General features: G+C 44.7%; 1 protein-coding gene across 1 annotated transcript; it reads left to right on the top strand.

Moving 5' to 3' along the window:
• Positions 1-6,454: 6,454 nt before the first annotated feature.
• Positions 6,455-19,738, top strand: farsb (phenylalanyl-tRNA synthetase subunit beta). Its single transcript, XM_079166029.1, has 18 exons — positions 6,455-6,549; positions 6,982-7,037; positions 7,222-7,376; positions 8,228-8,300; positions 8,423-8,538; positions 8,824-8,974; positions 9,054-9,162; positions 9,248-9,318; positions 9,404-9,465; positions 9,617-9,668; positions 9,958-10,019; positions 11,692-11,899; positions 11,984-12,064; positions 12,330-12,422; positions 12,973-13,090; positions 13,433-13,585; positions 18,281-18,428; positions 18,804-19,738. The coding sequence occupies exons 1-18, from the start codon at positions 6,492-6,494 to the stop codon at positions 19,573-19,575; spliced, it is 2,538 nt and encodes an 845-aa protein (XP_079022155.1). The 5' UTR covers positions 6,455-6,491; the 3' UTR covers positions 19,576-19,738.
• The last annotated feature ends 502 nt before the right edge of the window (positions 19,739-20,240 follow it).

Genomic DNA, 20,240 nt, shown 5'->3' with positions numbered 1-20,240 from the left:
TATATGGTGTCTTATTATCGAACAGGGTCTAATACAGTCTAAATGGTTTAAAACTGCCATTTGAGGCCACCAGTGTGAGAAATAACCTTCATGCTTATTGACACTTCTACTCAGTCCATCAACTGTCAGTCGTGCAGCTAAAATAAGCAAGGCCCCCTGTCAAAATGGTGTGAGAATACACACACACACACACACACACACACACACACACTCTGAAGGCAGTCTAGCAGCAGTAATAATACATTATTTATTGGAGGGAGAGGCTCATCTTGCTCCCCTGAAGCAGCACATCCATCCCCTCACTAAACTGTCCTCTGACTTGCACGACTCGTCTCCCAAAAACACTCGTCTCTCAAGTGTCCCTTTGAGACTCATAAATAAATCAGCGGGGCTCTCCCAGACGACCATCTGTTCCCTGTGGGATGTGGACTCTGCGGCGCTGTTGTTGTGCTCGGTGTCTTGTTTCCCGGCCTGGAAGCAGGCTTCACTACGAGATGCATCGGCCGCTATCATCCAACTGTTTGATAGTCGGTTTCACTGTCTCTTTCAAATCAGATTAACTTTTTGCAGAAAGTCAATGTTGATGAAATAGAGGCCGTAGAGAGGTAGTCTGAGCAACAACTGGGGTAAACAAACAATCAGACGATAGAAGAAAAGAGCAGAGCATCAACAGGTGCACGGTGCTGCAAGACTTCTTCTTCTGCTGTTTTGACAATGAGCTGAAGGTCTTTTGTAAAGCCTTGAATTCGGCAATTTCGCCGTCGCCATGTTGTTTTTTTTGCAACCAATGAACGTAAGTTACCGTATTTGGAATGCGGAGGAGCGACGTAGAGACGTTGTTTATGTCTCTGGTAGAGACCTGTCAATCACAGTAAGCCCCGCCCTAAAGCATCCCCTGCTTTATGGTCTGTTTGACTCTAAATGGACCATCATTTACTAAATGAACATCATGCTGTATTGAAGAAGACTTGAAACTAGAGATTGAGACCATAAACTAATGTTTACAATGTTTACTGAGGTAATAAATCAAGAGAGAAGTAGAGTCATTTTCTCATAGACTTCTATACAAACAGACATTGCACAAAAAGCATGCTCGGCCGACTCGGCTATGTCAACAAAGAACAGAGAAGCTCTGATAACAACACAGACACACAGACACACACAGACACACACACACACACACACACACACACACACACACACACACACACACACACACACACACACACACACACACACACACACACACACAGAGAGACTTCATTCTCTGCTCAGGTAAACATTACTCCACTGTATCTTTACATAGATGGTAGTTGTTTGCTGCTAAATTAATGTTCTGAATGTTAAATACCGCTCCTTTAAATGCAGCCAGCATTTTAAATTCCATTCTTTTTTGCAAACTAGCAGCTCAATTGTTTGGTTTCTCATTGTATTGGTTAGTATGGAGTGAATCTGAAGGCTTTGTGATGTTAAAGACCGGTCAAAATCAAAGCATTGACACAAGGTGGTGTCTTCAAAGCGTTCGCTCGGGGCTGACAATTATCCATAAACCGGAAGATATTAAAGTTGCAATGATTTTAACACCGAGAACACTGCTGGGACCAGTAAACGTTGATTAATCCTCTGGTAAACAATCGACTAATCGTTTCAGCCCTGCGTGACATAACAGCGACGGGTGCTGTTGTTGTGTGGGTACCGGGTACCACGAGTCAGATTACACAGACAGATAAGGTCACAGAGGGGAGGAGGCTGCAACCTGTAGGAATAGTGAAGACTCAACGCATGAATGAAGATAAGACATCCACCTTGTAGTCGCACCGCGTTGCCGTTTAACACGCATCTGTGTGAGCAGAACGATCACCTCTTAATTCATATGGAAGACTCGACTAAGCCCGGATTTACCAGCTGATTAAAAACTTTGCACCACAGCTCGACTCTAATCTCTTACCTTTTAATGACAAGAAACGGGTAGGTGGCTTTATGCAACAAGCAGGATTAATTGGGTAATATTGTGACACGGTCTGTGTAGTGGTGGGGTGAGCTGGCTGGCGTGTGTGTGTGTTTGTGTATTTGCTTCCTCGGAGAGATTGTGTGAATGGGCTCTTTTGTGCACCGACGTCATCGTAGCTTTCGGCCCACTCAGCTAAGCAGGCCGGCCTTTGCAGCCTCGCAAGAAAGTTCAACATGGCCATTGTGGTGAAAACGACTGCAGCGACACACGACTCAGTCTCCAGGGTCAGACTGTGTATGTGTGAGAAAGAGATGTCTGTGGTGTGTGTGTGCGTGCGTGGGTGTGTGGAGGTGCAGAACAGATTTGCACACATTGAATGTAGGCTGTTTGAAATAGGGACATATTTAAGCGATTGCAAAAAATCAACCGAGGTGGTTTCACTGAGAGTGAAAACACAGCCAGCTGGATTATGTGGATCAGACGGCAGCTTTTCTCTGCTCTTGTGTGCAAACATAAGCAGACGTGACGGCCTATTTACTTTCAGCTAATTATAAAAAAATGTTTTAAAAAAGTATCTGCATCTGTTTTATGCAAGTTTCTCTAGGAGATAAAATAAGTAAAGTACATAAAAACCAAGAAAACTTGTACTTATTGCAGTTGTCACTCTGACTCGCGTTCTCCTCTCTCGCACTTGTGAGAAGACATGCTTTCCAAGGAGGACGAGTGCGCGTCTGCGTGTTTTTCTAATCATGTCGGACCATTCCTCGCAAGACAATAGCGTCTCTGTCCGGAGTTTACGGGAGCTCGCATCATTTGGTGACCGCTGCCACAGGCCAGTTCACGTCAGCTGTGTTTAAAAAAAAAAGGGTCTTTTAGAAGAGGACCAGCAGCAGATGGAGGTTTTAAACGTCCAGTGACGACTGTGGTGAGGTGACACAGATTCTAAGTTCTGTTTTTTTATTACAACACGTGTTGTAAAAGTGTGTCGTATTTGTGTGCATTTCATAAATGTATAATTATGTCTAACAAAAGAAATATATTTTTTAAAAGGGTTAAAATATGCTGTATTTCAGTATATGAGTATATGAGCTATAGTGAAATACTAAAAGATTAAGATGAGAACAAAGGAAACACAACATATGATGGATTTAGATGCAATTATAATGGTTGTGTCAACAGATGTTCAGGCTGCAACATCCAGACGCACCGAGGGTCACCCACGCCACGGTGGCGAGTCAACTTCCTGTTTAGCATTTCAAAACAAAAGATTTCAAACAGCTGTTGCTGTTAATGATTCATTTCATCTTCATTTGTTTGGCAAAATGATTTGTTAGGCGCTGGCCATACGAGGTGATTAACGCATGATGGGCATAAGCTGAATATCATGTCTAAAGAAGGCAATTTAATGTAGTATAACAGCAAGACATGTCATTTTAAATGACAAATTAATAGCACATAGGAAGTTTAATGTTATATATTTATTTTTAGAATAAAGGTTTTGAATTACAGTTGTCTCTGTTATTTTTCGGGAAGGGGGGCACCGCAGCAGCATCCCGCACATCTGGATATAAAAACGCGCATCACAAATCGGGCACCTGAACGACAAAAAGAGAACTCACCACGGCTGTCAGTTCATCCGGGCTGCAGCAGCGGCGAGAGACGACTCCCAACATCCACCGGCTCTCATCCAAACGAGTCCGGAAGTGACACGCGCGTCGTGATGCTGGCTGTTGGGTAGGGGAGGGAGGGGAGGGGGTGAGAGGGGGGTGAGGGAATTCCCTGCGTTGTGATTGGACTAGATGAGGTGGCGCGTGCTAGAGGCCGGGCCTAGATTGGAAAAGGAGGGCTCGGGGTGACTGCATGGGGTTCAGAAGGAGGTAGAGGCCACGCGCACGTGCGCTCACACATACAGTCCCACGCGCACACAGACTCAGGAAACGTTGATGTTAAAGCTGTCGTGTGTGATGCATCTCTTGAGCCATTACAGCTCATATGAAAGTCAATACAAACATTATTATTGATATTATTATTATTATTAATAATAATATTATAATTATATTATTATAATTTTTTTTTTCTTCCATTGGACTGGACCCATATTAACTGAGGTATTTCATTTGTTTGTAGAGTCATGGTTGCAGCACCGCAGTGTGATTATGGTCTTAATTTAAACCCTGACAGGAGGTTGGCGCTGGGGTTCATCATCATGACACTATCAAACTTACCCCACCACAACTACACCGATCATGCAGAACTAGAACAAAAAACTCAGTTTGTAACATCCTGGCTCAATGTCCTACTGAGAATGGTCCCCTTTGACCCAGATGGTGTAATTCAGCAAAAAAGCCCCCAACGAGCCCAAAACACACACATGTACAGTACACATGCAAAGTTACCAGGGGGGCCTCCTCATATGTATGTTAATGTTTATTTAGGGCTGTGAGTGTAGCCCTCAGCATACACTGCTGATGATAATGTTGATCTAAAGCAGAGGGAAGACAGTTTATCTGATGTAAAATATCTTGTTTTTATGCATTATGATTATGCATTGTTTGTGGTACTCTTTCTATGTTGACTGCTGTTTTGTTATATACCTAAGAATATATGGCGCTATGTGACTCACTCTGCAGAGTGACATGTTATGAAGACAGAAAGACGAGCAGATGGCAGATTGACCGACAGACTTGTTGCTGGAAAAAATGAAACGGTGAAACAAGGCTTTGTGCCCTCTGTCTCCACTTTGCCGTCAGCATTCCCACCACTCCGTCATCTAATTACTAATCAGAGAAGAGAGTTAATTCATCATTTCATGATGAGAAAGTCATCAGTTTGAACCACCAAATCAGAAAACTCAAGCAGATTCTTTCACACCACCTGTTCTCGTACAGGCTTCTTTTCTCACCTCCTCTAAACATGACGCAACATATTTACAATACAAATATTTGATGCAAAATCCTGATAATCCTGCCATCTGCCATTTCTCATATGAAGGTTCTATCTATTACATGCTGTGGAACAATTTGTCCTCATAGTTTCTATTGTGTCTGCATCATTATTTAAAGTGCATTCAGCCTATGTTCCCTGCTGACTCTTTGCTGGCTTTCTTGTCCAAAATCCTTGAAATCGTGTTCTCTAGGCTACTTTAAGACGTGCTGGATGATAGCGATGTATTTTTGATTTCCATTCTGGCCTTCAGCAGAAACACTCCGCTGAGACGGCTCTCCTCAGGCTCACATATACTATTTGAATGCATCTTGATTCTGATGAGAGAACACAATGTACTCCACTGTTATTCAGTATTAGTCCTGCATGCAGTGGTGGAACAAGTATTCAGATCCTTTACTAATACCACACTCTGAAAATACTTTACAAGTAAAAGTCCTGCATTCAAAACCTTACCTCAGTAAAAGTAGAAGTATTATCAGTAAACATTTTCATTGTGCAGTAAAATGTACTCTGTCAGTGTGTTATATGATGTTTCTGGATTGGTCCTGCTTTAATGTATATGTTGCATTTTACTGCTGTAGATGTTTTTTAAAACTCCTTTATAAACTGTTGGCCTACAGCAATGCATCATATTCTATAAGATCATGATGTGTTTCTATGCAGTTTTCTGCTGATCCAAGAGGCTTTTAAATTATTATTTAACTTAAGAAGAATGAGGATTTTCTAACCCACTAAGAACACTTCATCCTTCAGTTTATCGTAAACATTAAAAACGTACACATCTGGAGATACGTATAACTAAAGCGGTCACACTAAGTAAAAAGCACATTATTTCCCTCTGAGATGTAGTGAAGTGGAAGTATAAAGTTGCATAAAAGGTAAATACTCAAGTAAAGAGCAAGTACCTTGAATTTGTACTTGTAGTACTTAAGTAAATGTACTTAGTTACATTCCACTACTACCTATATATCACTGATACTTTTCCTGATGTTCCTCTGGACTAACAATTATTCACAAGTTAAACATTTTTACAGTATACTCAACAGTATATGGCAATCATTACAATAAATGGAAATTAACAATTTGGTTTACTAGACACCCGTATTTATGTTTTAAACGTTGCTCAATTGTTTTGTATAACTGAAGAGCAGTTTGCATTTATTTGTAAATAAAAATATAGTATTTACCCTATTTTATCTCATTAAAATAATCAATATTAATTATGGAAAAATATATATGTATAGAGCTATATTAGATAAAAAAATGCAACAATAAATAAATAAATAAAGGTTACATTAGTTCAATTAAATTAAATTTCTCCCTTCGGAACTCCTTAATATTATACAGCTCTGTAGCCTACTTCTCTTAATAAACCATAGGAAATATGTCATGGTTATAATCCCTTATCTGTGGCGAGGACAAGAGACCTCATTTTGTAGAGAATTAATTACAACTGTCACAAATGTAAACATTGAATATCCACAAATGATTTGTTTGTCATTTAACTGCATTTCACTCAGGCACCGCCTCAGGCAGCTACAGCCGGCTCGTTGGGGTCCTTTTTCCGCTGCGCTGAGGAGGATTAGCAGCAAACATGCCGACTGTCGGAGTAAAAAGGGATCTTCTCTTCAAAGCTTTGGGCAGAACATACAGTGAGTCATGTTTACGAGATATTAAAGTAGTGAACAACATGTCCGCCTCGTTAATAAATGTCAGTTTGTCCCTAAAAGACCGAAGAAGTCAGAATACTGCCTGAAAACATTAGCTTGATGGTTAGCACAGCAGCAGCTGCGCACGCAGTTATGGCATCTGGCTTTACTAAAACAGTCTTGAATGAGACATATATTGTTTTTATAAGACATTTATTTACCAAATATGAGTTTTAATATTAACATATTGCTGCCGGTAACTGTGTCAATGAGAAGGTAGTCTTCGTTAGGGCTCTGACGTGTCTTGCGTTGGACGTCAACGTTATTGCGTCATTATTTCTCCTGTCATTTAAATCTGAGGAAGGTGAGCACTTAGCGATGTATATAAAGCTGTTTTTTGTTTGCTTGCAATAAATCGTTTGTTTCTTCTTTTAGCCGATGAGGAGTTTGACGAGCTGTGCTTTGAATTTGGACTGGAGCTGGATGAAATAGTGAGTAAACTATGTTTGACTATGTCATATGAGCATAAATGCATAATTGAAAGTGAATCCATCTGCACACTACCCACACACACACCTGTGTGTGACAAGTCACATTGCCCAATATGAGAAAGGTCTGCTTGTGCATTTGTGTTTAAAAACATCCAGTGAGCTGTGATCTCTGTTCTGATTCCAGACCTCAGAGAAGGAGATAATCAGCCGAGAGCAGGGCGACTCCAAGGCATCGGGGGCGTCTGACGTCGTCCTGTACAAGATCGACGTACCGGCGAACCGCTATGACCTGCTGTGTCTGGAGGGGCTGGTCCGTGGACTGCAGGTCTTCAAGAACAAGTGAGTGGTGCACACACCGCTGTGGCTGCGGCAATCTAAAGTGAAGGATGCTATTGCTAAATGCATGCAATGGTTGACCAGTTTCATTCGGTGGTGACACAACAGAGTATTTCAGCAACCTTTTCCATAGTTAGAAGGACGGATATGTTCATGTATGATGGTTTTAAAACATTCTTGTGAATGAATTGTTAAAGTTACTGTGAGGAACTTTTAACTGGTTGTGAAACAGTCTCAATGTAATACTGATTCGTCTTTATGACCTCCATCAGTAAACAAGACCATCAGAGAGAAGATGGTCTGTTTCTATAGAGTTATTCTTAATGCTCGTCATCGGAGCCACCGGGTCGGATTCTGGTGAAACCAGATGACATCATGCAGGTTCACCAGAAACCCCAGCAGAGACCGGTCCACCGGGGACAGACCCAGATCCTCCAGGAGAGACCGGTCCACCGTAGACAGACCTAGAGCCGGCTTTACTGCAGCCTTAGACCTGCAGTCGGATGTATGGGTGGGAGGAGGAGAGCTTGGCACCTGATAGAAGCGTCTCCTCCTCCGAGAGCTTCGGCTCCCCGCTGGTCCCCGACACCACGCTGCTGGAGACCCAGGACGTATTGCTGGACCCGCTGGAGAGAGGGGAAGCACCAAAGAACCAGAACCAGGACTGAGAGGGGCAGACTGTCAGACCCTGCTGCAGTAAACTGAGAGGTTTTCTAAAGGGACACCTTCGTCCACAGGGACCGCCAAAACCAACACAAAATGAAAGTTTCTTGCAGTAACTCTTAACTCCATTATGGGTGAAGTTTATGCACACTTGCTTCACTGTTGCTACAGAGATTGTGTTTGTGTTGCAGGTTGGAGGCACCTCGCTACAGACGTGTTAGCCCAGTCAGCGGGGAGCCTCAGAAGCTGATCATTACGAAGGAGGTGGGTGCTGGCGTTCATAATTATTAACGGCAAACAAGCAGTTTGTGGCCTGAGGCGTTCATTAGTTTGCTTTATGGATCCTATAAATGTGAGTATTGTTAATTCTGATTTGATGCATGCAGACGGCGGCAGTGCGACCGCATGCCGTGGCAGCGGTGTTGAGGAACATCACCTTCACACAGGAGCGCTACGACAGCTTCATCGAGCTGCAGGACAAACTCCACCAAAACGTCTGCAGGTCAGATCAGCTGCCGCTACCGAGTACAACAGAGTCCCTTTAGTTATTACGCAGGTACTCAAATGAACCTGCAGGAAAGGTGGTTACTACCACTTGTACAACCTGTGTATATTCTTTGCAACAACCTGAATGTTTCGTTGTTTTAACTGAAATTTTTACTGACGAGGTAATTTGGTTAAAAACCCAGCACGGTGGCGATTTGTGGGATGTTGCAGCCGCTGCATCTGGCGCTTCTGTTACACAAGGACATGTTTTATAGTCGTTGTTTTAACCGTGCTCATGCAGGAAGAGGAGCCTGGTGGCCATCGGGACTCATGACCTGGACACCATCTCCGGTCCTTTCACGTACACAGCCAAACCTCCGGGAGACATCAGCTTCAAACCCCTGAACCAGACCAAAGAGTACACCGCCACCCAGCTCATGAGCCTCTACAAGGTGAAGGACGCCGGTGAGAAGAGCAGTTTGTGTGTTTTTGAGCGGCGCTAACCTGCTCTTGTTCCTGTGACTCATGCAGACGGACACCCACCTGAAGCACTTCCTTCACATTATCGAGGACAAGCCCGTGTACCCCGTCATCTACGACAGCAATGGTATCGTCCTGTCCATGCCTCCCATCATCAATGGTGAGCTCTTGTCTCCACGTGTCTGGCTTTACTTCTGATTCAACCTATTCTTATGATATTAAATATCTTTTTTTTGTTTTCCCAGGTGACCATTCAAAAATCTCCCTCAAGACGACGAACGTCTTCATTGAGTGCACGGCCACAGACCTGACGAAGGTATGACTGAGAGGAGAGAACAGAGGAATCCCATCAATGTGTCGTTCAGTCTTCAACTTGTTCTCTTCTTCTTCTGTTGTTCCAGGCAAAGATCGTGTTGGACATGATGGTGACCATGTTCAGCGAGTATTGCTCACAGCCTTTCACGTAAGTCACTATCGGGCTCAAATACCAGCTTCTCGTCTACAGGTTTTGTGTCCTATGTCCAAGATACTGGTTTATTCTCTTCATATTAAGTGATGGAAATATACCCAAATCCATCATAACTGATGTGTTCTTCTGTCTCGTGCTCTTTCAGGGTCGAGGAGGCTGAGGTGGTCTACCCAGACGGCAAGACCTGCAAATATCCAGTAATGTATTCACTACCATCATCTTGTGTCCTTTCTTTAAGTGGCAATAGACATGTTTTGTTGCTTTAACTCATCATAATGAAGTAAATGTATGTATTACACAATGTTAGGCTGTAGAATAATGACACTAAATGTGTTTATGATTTGAATAAGTCACTAAACTCTGAAGTAAATGGAAGGTGATCATGTTGTCTTTTGGCCAACAACACTTCTTAGAAATGCTAATGTCACGTGAGTTCCTTCTACTGTCTCCTGATTCTCTGCTGGTGTTTCCTGGTTTGTCCTTTAGGAGCTCGCTTACAGGAAGGAGAAGTTGTCCAGCGAGTTCGTCAACAGAAAAGTCGGCATCAAGTGAGTCATTTGGATCTACTACTCTGTATATTATATAAGTAAAGATTATAGAAAGAGCCTGCAGGTAAATGTTAAAACAGACATGGATACACCTGCACTATCTTACACCATCCGTCCTGCAACAAATGTTTCCTTTGCAAAGCTTGTAATGTTATATATGAGGACAGAATATAAGAAACACCAGTCTAATACATTACATCAATACTAACTGCACCTCTCTGAGTCACTAAAGATAGCTTCACAGATGATAGTATTTGCCTTAGATTGCATTATTACATCATGAAGAACATTTTCGTGTCGTTGTCTTAAACTTCTTTGTTTCTTGTAGATTTTCTCATACAAGTATTTTTAAGTCAGATGCAGAAACAAGTGTTTTGTGAGATGTGAGAATTTGCTTAATTTATAGCTATCCGAGGCTCCCTGTTCTGTTCTTTTTGAGGGAGACTTTTATTCACAAAAATGATGCCCAAAAGTCAAAAAGGAGGGATTTCACTCTGTGGAGCTTCAAGTGCTGATGTTGGAAATCAGACAAAAACACAACAGGTGAAGCAGATTTAAGTAGTGTTGTTACACTGAATAATACGGAAATCATCAGAGCAGCGCTGAACTATGTGATGGAAACGAGGAGGGAAAATTTGAGCTATAAACGTTCTGCTACAGCAACGCGGTTCACGACCTCGATGGGATGTGGTCGAGGAGACGTGACAGTCAGAGAGAGACGAGACGAGACGGTGTGAGCCGACAGGTCACGTTATGTTCCAGGTTCAGTCAGGATGTGACAGAGACCTGAATACAGACACAGAGAGAGAACTACTCAACTTTAGCTTTTATGTTTCCAACATATGCCAATAAAATAATGAAAAAGAGAATTTGTTGAACCTCTCTGTAAACGGGCACTTCATGATGATACAGTTAAAATGTGAAAAGTTTTAACGACAAATACATACAACTGTTTAGAGTGAGAGAGCTTCACAGTGTTGTGCAGGATGTGTCCCTTAAGAACAGATCTGTGGTCTGTGGTTCTATCATGAGGCCTATCGTTCAGATTTAAAGCTGCTTTTAACCTGTGATGTGATCTTTTACTGTTAGAATGTCTTTTATACGCTTTGTTTTTATTGTTGATGCTTTTACTGTTTCAGGTTTTACCATGTAAAGTACTGTTAAGTACTTTTTAAAGCACTATGCAAAGTAAATGTATTATTATTGTTATTATTATTATTATTATTGTTATTATTATTATTATTATTAAACCTACATTCACATGGAGTCAGGCAGACGGTTGACTGCAAACCAGATATTATTTTAATGGAAGGGACAACAAAAGCAAAATAAACTATTTACCACCGGAGGAAGTTGTTTTAGTTTGCATTCGAATATTAAGAGGAAGCTGCGTTTTATAACATCCATTATTAGAATAATTCCATTAAATAATAGTCAAGAAATCATTTATATTTAATTACATTCTTTTAAAAATACAACAAAACACGACGTCATCATGGCAACATTTCATCATGCGCGTTTCGTTTTGCTGTACTGCCATTCTGTCTGATTTTCATCTACACACACACACACACACACACACACACACACACACACACACACACACTGCTGCTTGGTGTCAGTGTATCCTCGGTAACGTATGTTTGTTTTTGGGGTTTTTTCCTCCCGACAGTGAGTCAACTGAGAAAATCGCCCAGCTGCTGACCAAGATGTGCCTGCGCTCCGAGGTCACGGGCGTCGGCGACGAGATCGAAGTGGAGATCCCGCCCACGCGCTCTGACGTCATCCACGCCTGTGACATCATGGAGGACGCCGCCATGGCCTTCGGGTTCAACAACATCCCGTACACCACGCCGCGCACCTACACCATCGCCACCCAGGTACCCGGCTGTTCTAACCTGCACGTTTTTAATGTGTGTGTGGAACAAAATGTGTTCTCATATGTTTGCTCTGCATGTTCACAGTTCCCAGTGAATAAACTGACAGAGCTGCTGAGACAAGACCTGGCAGCTGCTGGATTCACGGAGGCCCTCACCTTTGCCCTAGTAAGAAGAAGACACACGGACACATGTTTTTGAGGGGAAGAAGGGAAAAAAATGAATTCATAAGCAGAAAAACTCCCCCTCTGGGGTTTTGCTGCTACAGCCATGTTTTGTCTGGTATGAGCAGTAGCTTGTGGTGGCTAATGTTAGCAAACTACTGCTGCATAAGAGGCATTACTACATGTCACAGTGCTGTAAGTTAAATGCTAAACATTAGCATTTAACACCCCATAATCAGTCAGTGAACATGTCTCCTCTCATCCTGCAGTGTTCTAAAGAAGATATAGCAGACAAGCTGGGAAAGAAGATTTCAGAGACCGGAGCGATTCATATCGCCAACCCCAAGACAGCCGAGTTCCAGGTAGAGATGAATACGAATAAAACTCTGCAACGCTTTGATGTGTTAGATGTAGAGCAGCGCTGTTACCGCAGCAGCATTGTTTGAACCGGGAGGGAAATGGATACATTCACAGATTTGAGAGTCATCTTTAAGCCTAAAAAGGAAACTTATTTTCTACTTCATCCACAATTTGGTTAAAAAAAATAAATGCATCTGAGTTTGTCTTGAGAAAAGATGATAATCTAAAGTCCTGTGCTGTCGCCTTTGGCTCTAAAAATGTGGTAGTGCAGAAGACTTTGTTTCTTTAATGTTCATATTCACAAGTGGTGTTGTATTTTGTGTGCTTGATGAACACTCTTAAGTTATGTGCCATCTGATAAATGTGTAAAAATGTAATTAAAACACTGGAGGATGCTTTAAAAAAGCACTCATTTAAAGAGACGATCATGCAGGAATGGTTGGTGTCAGGCGTTCCCTCACTCTTGTTATTTCTCCAGAAGAGGGCGCTCTTGTCCTCTCTGAAATATTGACGGTACTGTATTCGGTGTCACCACTTGTTCTTCACCACCAGGTGGCGCGCACCACCTTGCTGCCAGGCCTGCTGAAGACCATCGCTGCCAACAGGAAGATGCCTCTTCCCCTCAAACTGTTCGAGATATCCGACGTGGTGCTGAAGGACGACACCAAAGGTGGGCGTCTGCATTTTGTGAAGCGACGGAGGCGGAAATCGTCTCACACTGTACCGAACACACACCATACCGAACACGCGCTGTACCGAACACACACACCGCCGTACCGAATGCACGCACACATGTTACACTTGTGAGATGTCTAATTATAATACATTTTAGTTTTAAGAGCTCATCATAGACACCCAATCTTCTTGATAAATATAAGAAAATAAACACAAAAAGCATCTTTTCCATATATCAGATAGGGATTGACACTCACTGGCACAAACCCAACACTGACGTTACTGGTATCGCTCTGTTCTTTATGTCCCTAACGCTCCCTTCTCCTCGTCCCTCCAGATGTCGGGGCGAGGAACAGCCGGCGGTTCTGTGCCGTTTACTACAACAAGAGCCCGGGCTTCGAGGTGATCCACGGCCTGCTGGACCGGACCATGCAGCTGCTGCAGGTGAAGTCGGCCCGCGGGGACGGGTACCACATCCAGGCTGCGGATGGTAAGAAGCCCGGAGAGGGACCCGCCAATCAGAACTACAGGAACATAATACAGAGCTGTAGCGTTGGCTGTAAATATCTTGAGCCTGGATTATACACAGGGAGGAGAAAATCCCCGTCATTTCAACCCCCATCATTTAGAACAGTTGTTTACTCGCCGTGCTGGTGAAGAAATGAATCTGGGTCACGTGAGGTTAGAAGGCTTCTATGCATGACGAGCAGCGACATGTTTTATTGAAGGACAGCAGTTTCTATGGCAGTGACATGCAGCTACAGATGTGATGATATACAATTTTAACATCACGATTATTATCGGAAGGTTTTTATTTTTAATCAGAATATTTGTGATATAGCTAATAACTATTTCCTTTTACTTTGTTAAAGTCATCTATAGTAGTTATTTGCATAAAAACGCCACACTTTTCAAACGATTAGGAAATAAAATATGCTATAATAATTTCACTATTTGGCCACTTAAAATCATGAGTGTGATTGTAGATTATAAATAATCTATAAAAACGATACTTCACACTGTGGAAAGCTGTCGGCTCATGAAGCCTCCACGTTCTCCTGCTTCTGGAAGGAACCGTCACAACATAAAAAGTACTAAATGATAAAATGGAACGCTCAGAAGATACCAGATCTAGTTTTGTACCCATTAAAATAAATGCCATCGCTGCGGATTTCAAGGTTTCCAACTGACAGTCGTGGAACATCACTTCAGGGAAAATCAGAGAAGTGGACTTTAGGTCACAGGGTCCGACTTTAAAAAGCTCTCCGGCCCACTGTGAGGGAAACCTGCTCTCCATCGATCACAGTTCACTCTATTCCATTTCATGTGTCTCCTCTTCGTCCTCCAAAATCACCAACTGCGTCGACCGTACTTTAATATATCAGGAAAACACGATGACACGAGACTTCAGACGAGCTTTGCTCTGGAAGGAGGACGAGAACACCGTAAGCTGTGGAGGTTAACTGTATCTGTCGTGGTGACACGGTGACGTGCGACTGGCTCAGTAATACGTGGAGGTGGAGTCGTAACTAACCGGCAGAGAAATGCGACTCCGTTGGGTTTCATGTTTCTGATGCGAAGATTAGAAATCAGAAAAGTTTGATTTGAGGGTCTCAATAAATCTGCATTTCTGGCTCCTGATGTCCCAGAGAGACTCTCACACATCATTTGAGTTTTGTATTCCTCGCTCAGTTCTTGTTCTTCCTTTCTCTCTCTCTCTCTCTTTCTCTCTCTCTCTCTCTTTCTCTCTCTCGCTCTCCATCCTCTCTCTCTCTCTCTCTCTCTCTCTCTCTCTCTCTCTCTCTCTCTCTCTCTCTCTCTCTCTCTCCATCCTCTCTCTCTCCATCCTCGCTCTCTCGCTCTCTCTCTCTCTCCATCCTCTCTCTCTCCATCCTCGCTCTCTCTCTCTCTCTCCATCCTCGCTCTCTCTCTCTCTCTCTCTCTCTCGCTACATCCCCGCTCTCTTTCTCCATCCTCACGCTCGCTCTCCATCCTCGCTCTCTCTCTCCATCCTCGCTCTCTCTCTCTACATCCTCTCTCTCTCTCTCTCTCTCCATCCTTGCACTCTTTCTCCATCCTCACGCTCACTCTCTCTCTCTTTCTCTCTATCCTCTCTCTCTCTCTCTCCATCCTCGCTCTCTCTCTCTCTCTCGCTACATCCCCGCTCTCTTTCTCCATCCTCGCTCTCTCTCTCTCCATCCTCGCTCTCTCTCTCTCTCGCTACATCCTCTCTCTCTCTCTCTCTCCATCCTCTCTCTCCATCCTCACGCTCGCTCTCTCTCTCTCCATCCTCTCTCTCTCTCCATCCGCTCGCTCTCTCTCTCTCTTTTTCCTATTTATCTCTCCTGCCATGCATGCTCCCAAGGTCACTCTGCAGGATATCTTCTGTGTCTCATTTAGACTGCAAATCAATGGGCTCAAGTATCAGTGTATCAGAGAGGAGAAGGGGAGGCTGACGGAGGAGGAGGAGGAGGAGGAGGAGGGGGGGCGGAAGAAGGAATGAGATGACCAGAGAGAGAGGGGGGGGTGTAAGTAAGAGAGGGTAAGAGAGCGTCTACAGACTGCAGAGTGGGAGAGAGCCCGGGAGTCACGTCACCCACTGCAGTGCCGAGCAGCGAGACTGAGACGGGCACACACAGCACCCACCCACCCACGGGCGCTCGGACCGTCCATCTGACAGGCACACACTTAGAAGCGGAGCGTGCTCTCACAGTGCGCACTAATGCAGTGCAGCAACACACTTTCTACCACTCCACTCTTTCCACGCTTTATGCACCATTAGCTGCCCCCCCCCCCCCCCCCCCCCCCCCCCCCCCCCCCCCACCCCCACCACATATGTCAGCGTGTCCTTAACCCCATTACGAGGTTGTGACCCCGGTCTAAGAGCTCACCTGACGCAGATACGTTCACCCTCAGGATGTGAGGATCAGCCTGCAACTCCCCATCACTCCCTGCTGAGGGAATACATGTCAGCGGAGTTACCTCCACTCAGCAGGGGGGGAGGAGGGGGGAGGGAGGAGGGATGGAACAAGGAGTCAGGGGATCAGAAGTGGAGGAAGAAACCACTTAAGAGACAGACGCCCTCGTTTCACTTAACAACTGTGTCCAATGCAGAGTCTTGGCCCATACTCCCTTTGTCAGGAAAGAGACCGTCACGGTCACTTTTTTTAATCAGTAATTGACCGTAAGTGTTCGTCCTGTATGTGTTTTTGAAGGTTAGTACTGATACTACTGGCAAAACTTGCTTATTTATTTACGCTGTAGTTGGAGAGCGAACCATTGTTATTCATATTTCTGTCCAATATTCACTCTGTTTTCGCTCTGATTTGATCCCTGAGGGAGATATCTGTCTCTTTTAGCTGCTAAATGCTCCGTATGTTCACCAGCTAGTCACTAACTGTGTCTGTCTGCTGTTTGGTACTGATAACCACTCCCGGGTGCAGCCAAAAATGAAGCTACGAGAGTGAACCAAAACAATGACGATGCACTCGCACAGTAATTGCTGATAAACTTTTCTTATTGTCAATGAATCCATGAAAAGACCAGAACTGAAATGAATTGAACCCACTGACTAAAAACACATCATCACGCTCTGAACACATCATGACTCAGTGCCACATATTACGTACTGCTGCTGTAAATAGAGCAACACGTGTATTAATCCGCAGCTGAAAATAGTCCCCAACAAATGCACAATATCCTCTTGTTTGAGTAACGTTTGTTAAAGAACTACATTGCCCACTGGTTGTGTTTTTTAAACGTCTATCTGGGGCAATTACTTTGATGGCCACAATGTTCTTATAACCAACAGAAAAGATGGCAAACTATGAAAACAAGACCTGGAATCACCCTTTTTACTGAGATGATTTTCAACACATTTCATCGTTTTAGCCCAGAAATATGTTCTTTTCATCGTGGAACACCTTGAGAACAAGGTCCTAAAACTGAATGTTGAAGCTTGTACTAATCATCCATGAAAGTCACTGATTTGCAGGAGGAGGCGTGACGTTAAACTACAGTTTCTACTGTTGATCCAGTGAGAACCTGTGTGGGGTTTTCTGTCCAATCGCCTAAAATAGCATTAAATCCGTTTGGCGACATCAGCCGGTTGTATTAGTTATCTGATCCAACCGCCTGACTCTCCTTTACCAGAGAGAGAGAGAGAGAGTGAGAGAGAGAGGCCCGGCTCAAGTGAAGGCTTTTCATTGACTGATCGGTTATTTAAGATGTACCGGAGCTATTTATATAGTTACCATGGCATCCCACTCATGGTGCGAAGAGGTGATGTGAGAACCGACGCAGGCAGATATTAACACACCTAACACACACACACAGACACACACACACACAGACACACACACAGACACACATGGAGTACAATCCATGTGAATTGTGAGCCTTCATCCATAGTGATGAGTGAGCATCTAAGCAGTGGGCTGTGGAACCCATTAGCAAGGCAGCGTGGGAAGGAGCAGTGCACCATGGGAGAATGCCATGTCTCTATGTGTGTGTGTGTGTGGGGGGGGGGGGGGGGCTGTTGTCATCGCAACCCCCCCATCTTGTGAAATCTCTTGACAAGTCCGTCTTTGTCTGTCAGTGTTTTTTTTTGTTTGTTTTCACACAGAGTGATCCTCTCGTGGATCCTCTCGCTGCTTCGTCTCGCTGTCGATGGAGGCTTTTTTTTTTAATCCCATCTGGACTGTAGTGACCTTCATTCACACATACCAGACCATCAGATTTTAAATTGGAAGATGAAACCGTTCATCAAAAGGAGCAAGAGAGGCGGCACAGCGCCGCCCACACTGTACGATCGACTCATCTCTGTGATACGATGTGCAAAAACCCACCTGAGCTCAACGCCGTGGATGTCATCCGTCCTCTAAAAGAAACGCTAATGCCTCTACAAGTGCAAAAAGCATCTGAAGTGTGCGCGTGTTGTAGCTGTGCAGCCACAGAAACGTGACCCAAGAAGCACCCAGGTCAGACACATGGCATGTTAGATAGTAACAAAGGACACAAACGGATTGCAATCAAATGTGAAGGGTTTGATTTTAATCCCTCTTGTGCCTGTACACAGCTGAAATATTCTGTTACACAGGAAATACTCGCAGTGCAGAAGCTAATGACATTTTCGTCCAGGACTTTAGGATAATGATTAATTTTAAGTTATTGTTCTTTCTCTTAGATTCTACCTTCTTCCCCGGTCGCTGCGCGGAGATCTTTGTCCGTGGGAAGAGCGTCGGGCGCCTCGGGGTCCTGCACCCCGACGTCATCGACCGCTTCGAGCTGACCATGCCCTGCTCGGCCCTGGAGATAGACATCGAGCCCTTCCTGTGATTTCCCCTTCCTAAACCCTAAACATTAAAAACATGCACAGCTGTTTACACCACTGTAAAGACAGAAAACATACATGAGGCTTGATACGTTTGGTGTTGAAGTGTGCATGACGTGCATGAGGGAAACTAAAAGACCAATCTTTGCAGTGTCATTGTGTGGAGTCATTGTGTTTTATACATCAGTAACAAGGCTGTTATTACTCAAATTAAAAATGAACAAGACCGTTGTGTTTGTGAAGTGAATGGTTTGCATCTCCTGTGTGGGCTTGTACGTGCATGCCTGGTCTTAATTTAGGTCTCTTGTGCCGTGGTGGTTTAAGTGCATGCTGATTAAGCTCAGTGACTCATCACCTGTTGCCTTGGTTCTTCCAGTGGCCACACTGCCGAAACCCTCCTCACACACGACGTCCCCACGCAGGAAGTCCTCAAGCACAAGTTCCCCGAACCGTCGCGGGCGCCGCCGCCGCCTTCCTCCTCCCGCCCGACTTCCACACAAACCGTGTTCGGTGACGTGAGCGCGGCCGCCGGCCTTAAAGCGCTCGATGACTTTCTGGCTGACAAAAGCTACATGGAGGGCTTCGCGGCGTCCCAGGCTGACGCGGCGATGTTCGACGCCATCCCCTCCGCTCCCGCCTCCACCTTCCGCCACCTCGCGCGCTGGTATAACCACATCAAGTCCTTCCAGAGGGAGAGAGACGGCCTCCCGTCGGCTAAGACTCAGTTCGTCCTCCCGGCTTCGGCGAACGTCGGCGGCGACGACGACGACTTGGACCTGTTTGGCTCGGACGACGAGGCCGAGAGCGCCGAGGCGGACCGAATCAAGGAGCAGCGCCTCGCCGAGTACGCCGCCAAGAAGTCCAAGAAGCCGGCGCTCGTCGCCAAGTCCTCCATCCTGCTGGATGTCAAGCCCTGGGACGACGAGACGGACATGGCCGAGATGGAGGCGCGCGTCCGCGGCGTCGCCATGGACGGGCTGCTGTGGGGGCAGTCCAAGCTGGTCCCGGTGGGCTACGGCATCAGGAAGCTCCAGATCGGATGCGTGGTGGAGGATGACAAAGTGGGCACGGACCTGCTGGAGGAAGCCATCACCGCCTTCGAGGAACACGTCCAGTCCGTGGACGTGGCCGCCTTCAATAAGATCTAGAATCTTTTCCCACAATAGCGTCACTGAATGGTAGCAGCTGGTTTTCTGGCTAAAGATGAGTGATTTTAATATGAAACGCTGTGTTCAGTCAAGGAAGCTCAGGTCCCTCATCTGTTTATGCTTCCATACAAAATACAGCCCTCGAAACATCAAATAAAGCCGTTCTAAGTTGTGACTTCCAGCTTTCAATCTTAATTTATTTCTAGTTCATATCCGACACGGACGTCCTCTCTGTGTATTTTGATGCTTCACTGTCTGTTTTCAAAGAGGAATTCTTGCAGCCAGTAGCCTCCCATGTGAAAACCGGATAACGAGCCGTCTTGTAAATGTATTCTGACAGGTTGCTCCGGCATTCCCTCAAACTCTGCTGTAGCAAAAAAAAACGAAGGTTAACTCCTTCGGTACCGCGCTGCTCCTGAACATACACAAAGCGGCTCAAACTGATGGAGCAGATGACAAAGACTGGTGCCATTTGAAAGGAAAGTTGCCAAATCAAAAGTTTCGGTCAAACTGGTTTTCGATCGGCTGGTTTGAGCACGTCTGGCTCAAGGTGGGGTTCTCCCAGTTGAAGCAGTAACTAGCTTGGGGAAAACATTGTAAATGTGTTGCTTCATTGCACACCGTGTTCCAGCCTCGACTACGTTAGTCAAATAATGATCAAGTCA

The sequence above is a fragment of the Pholis gunnellus genome (genome assembly GCF_910591455.1).
Source record: "Pholis gunnellus genome assembly, chromosome: 9".
NCBI lineage: Eukaryota > Metazoa > Chordata > Actinopteri > Perciformes > Pholidae > Pholis > Pholis gunnellus.
The sequence above is the reverse complement of the archived record's forward strand: the minus strand, read 5'-3'. Positions and strand labels throughout refer to the sequence as shown.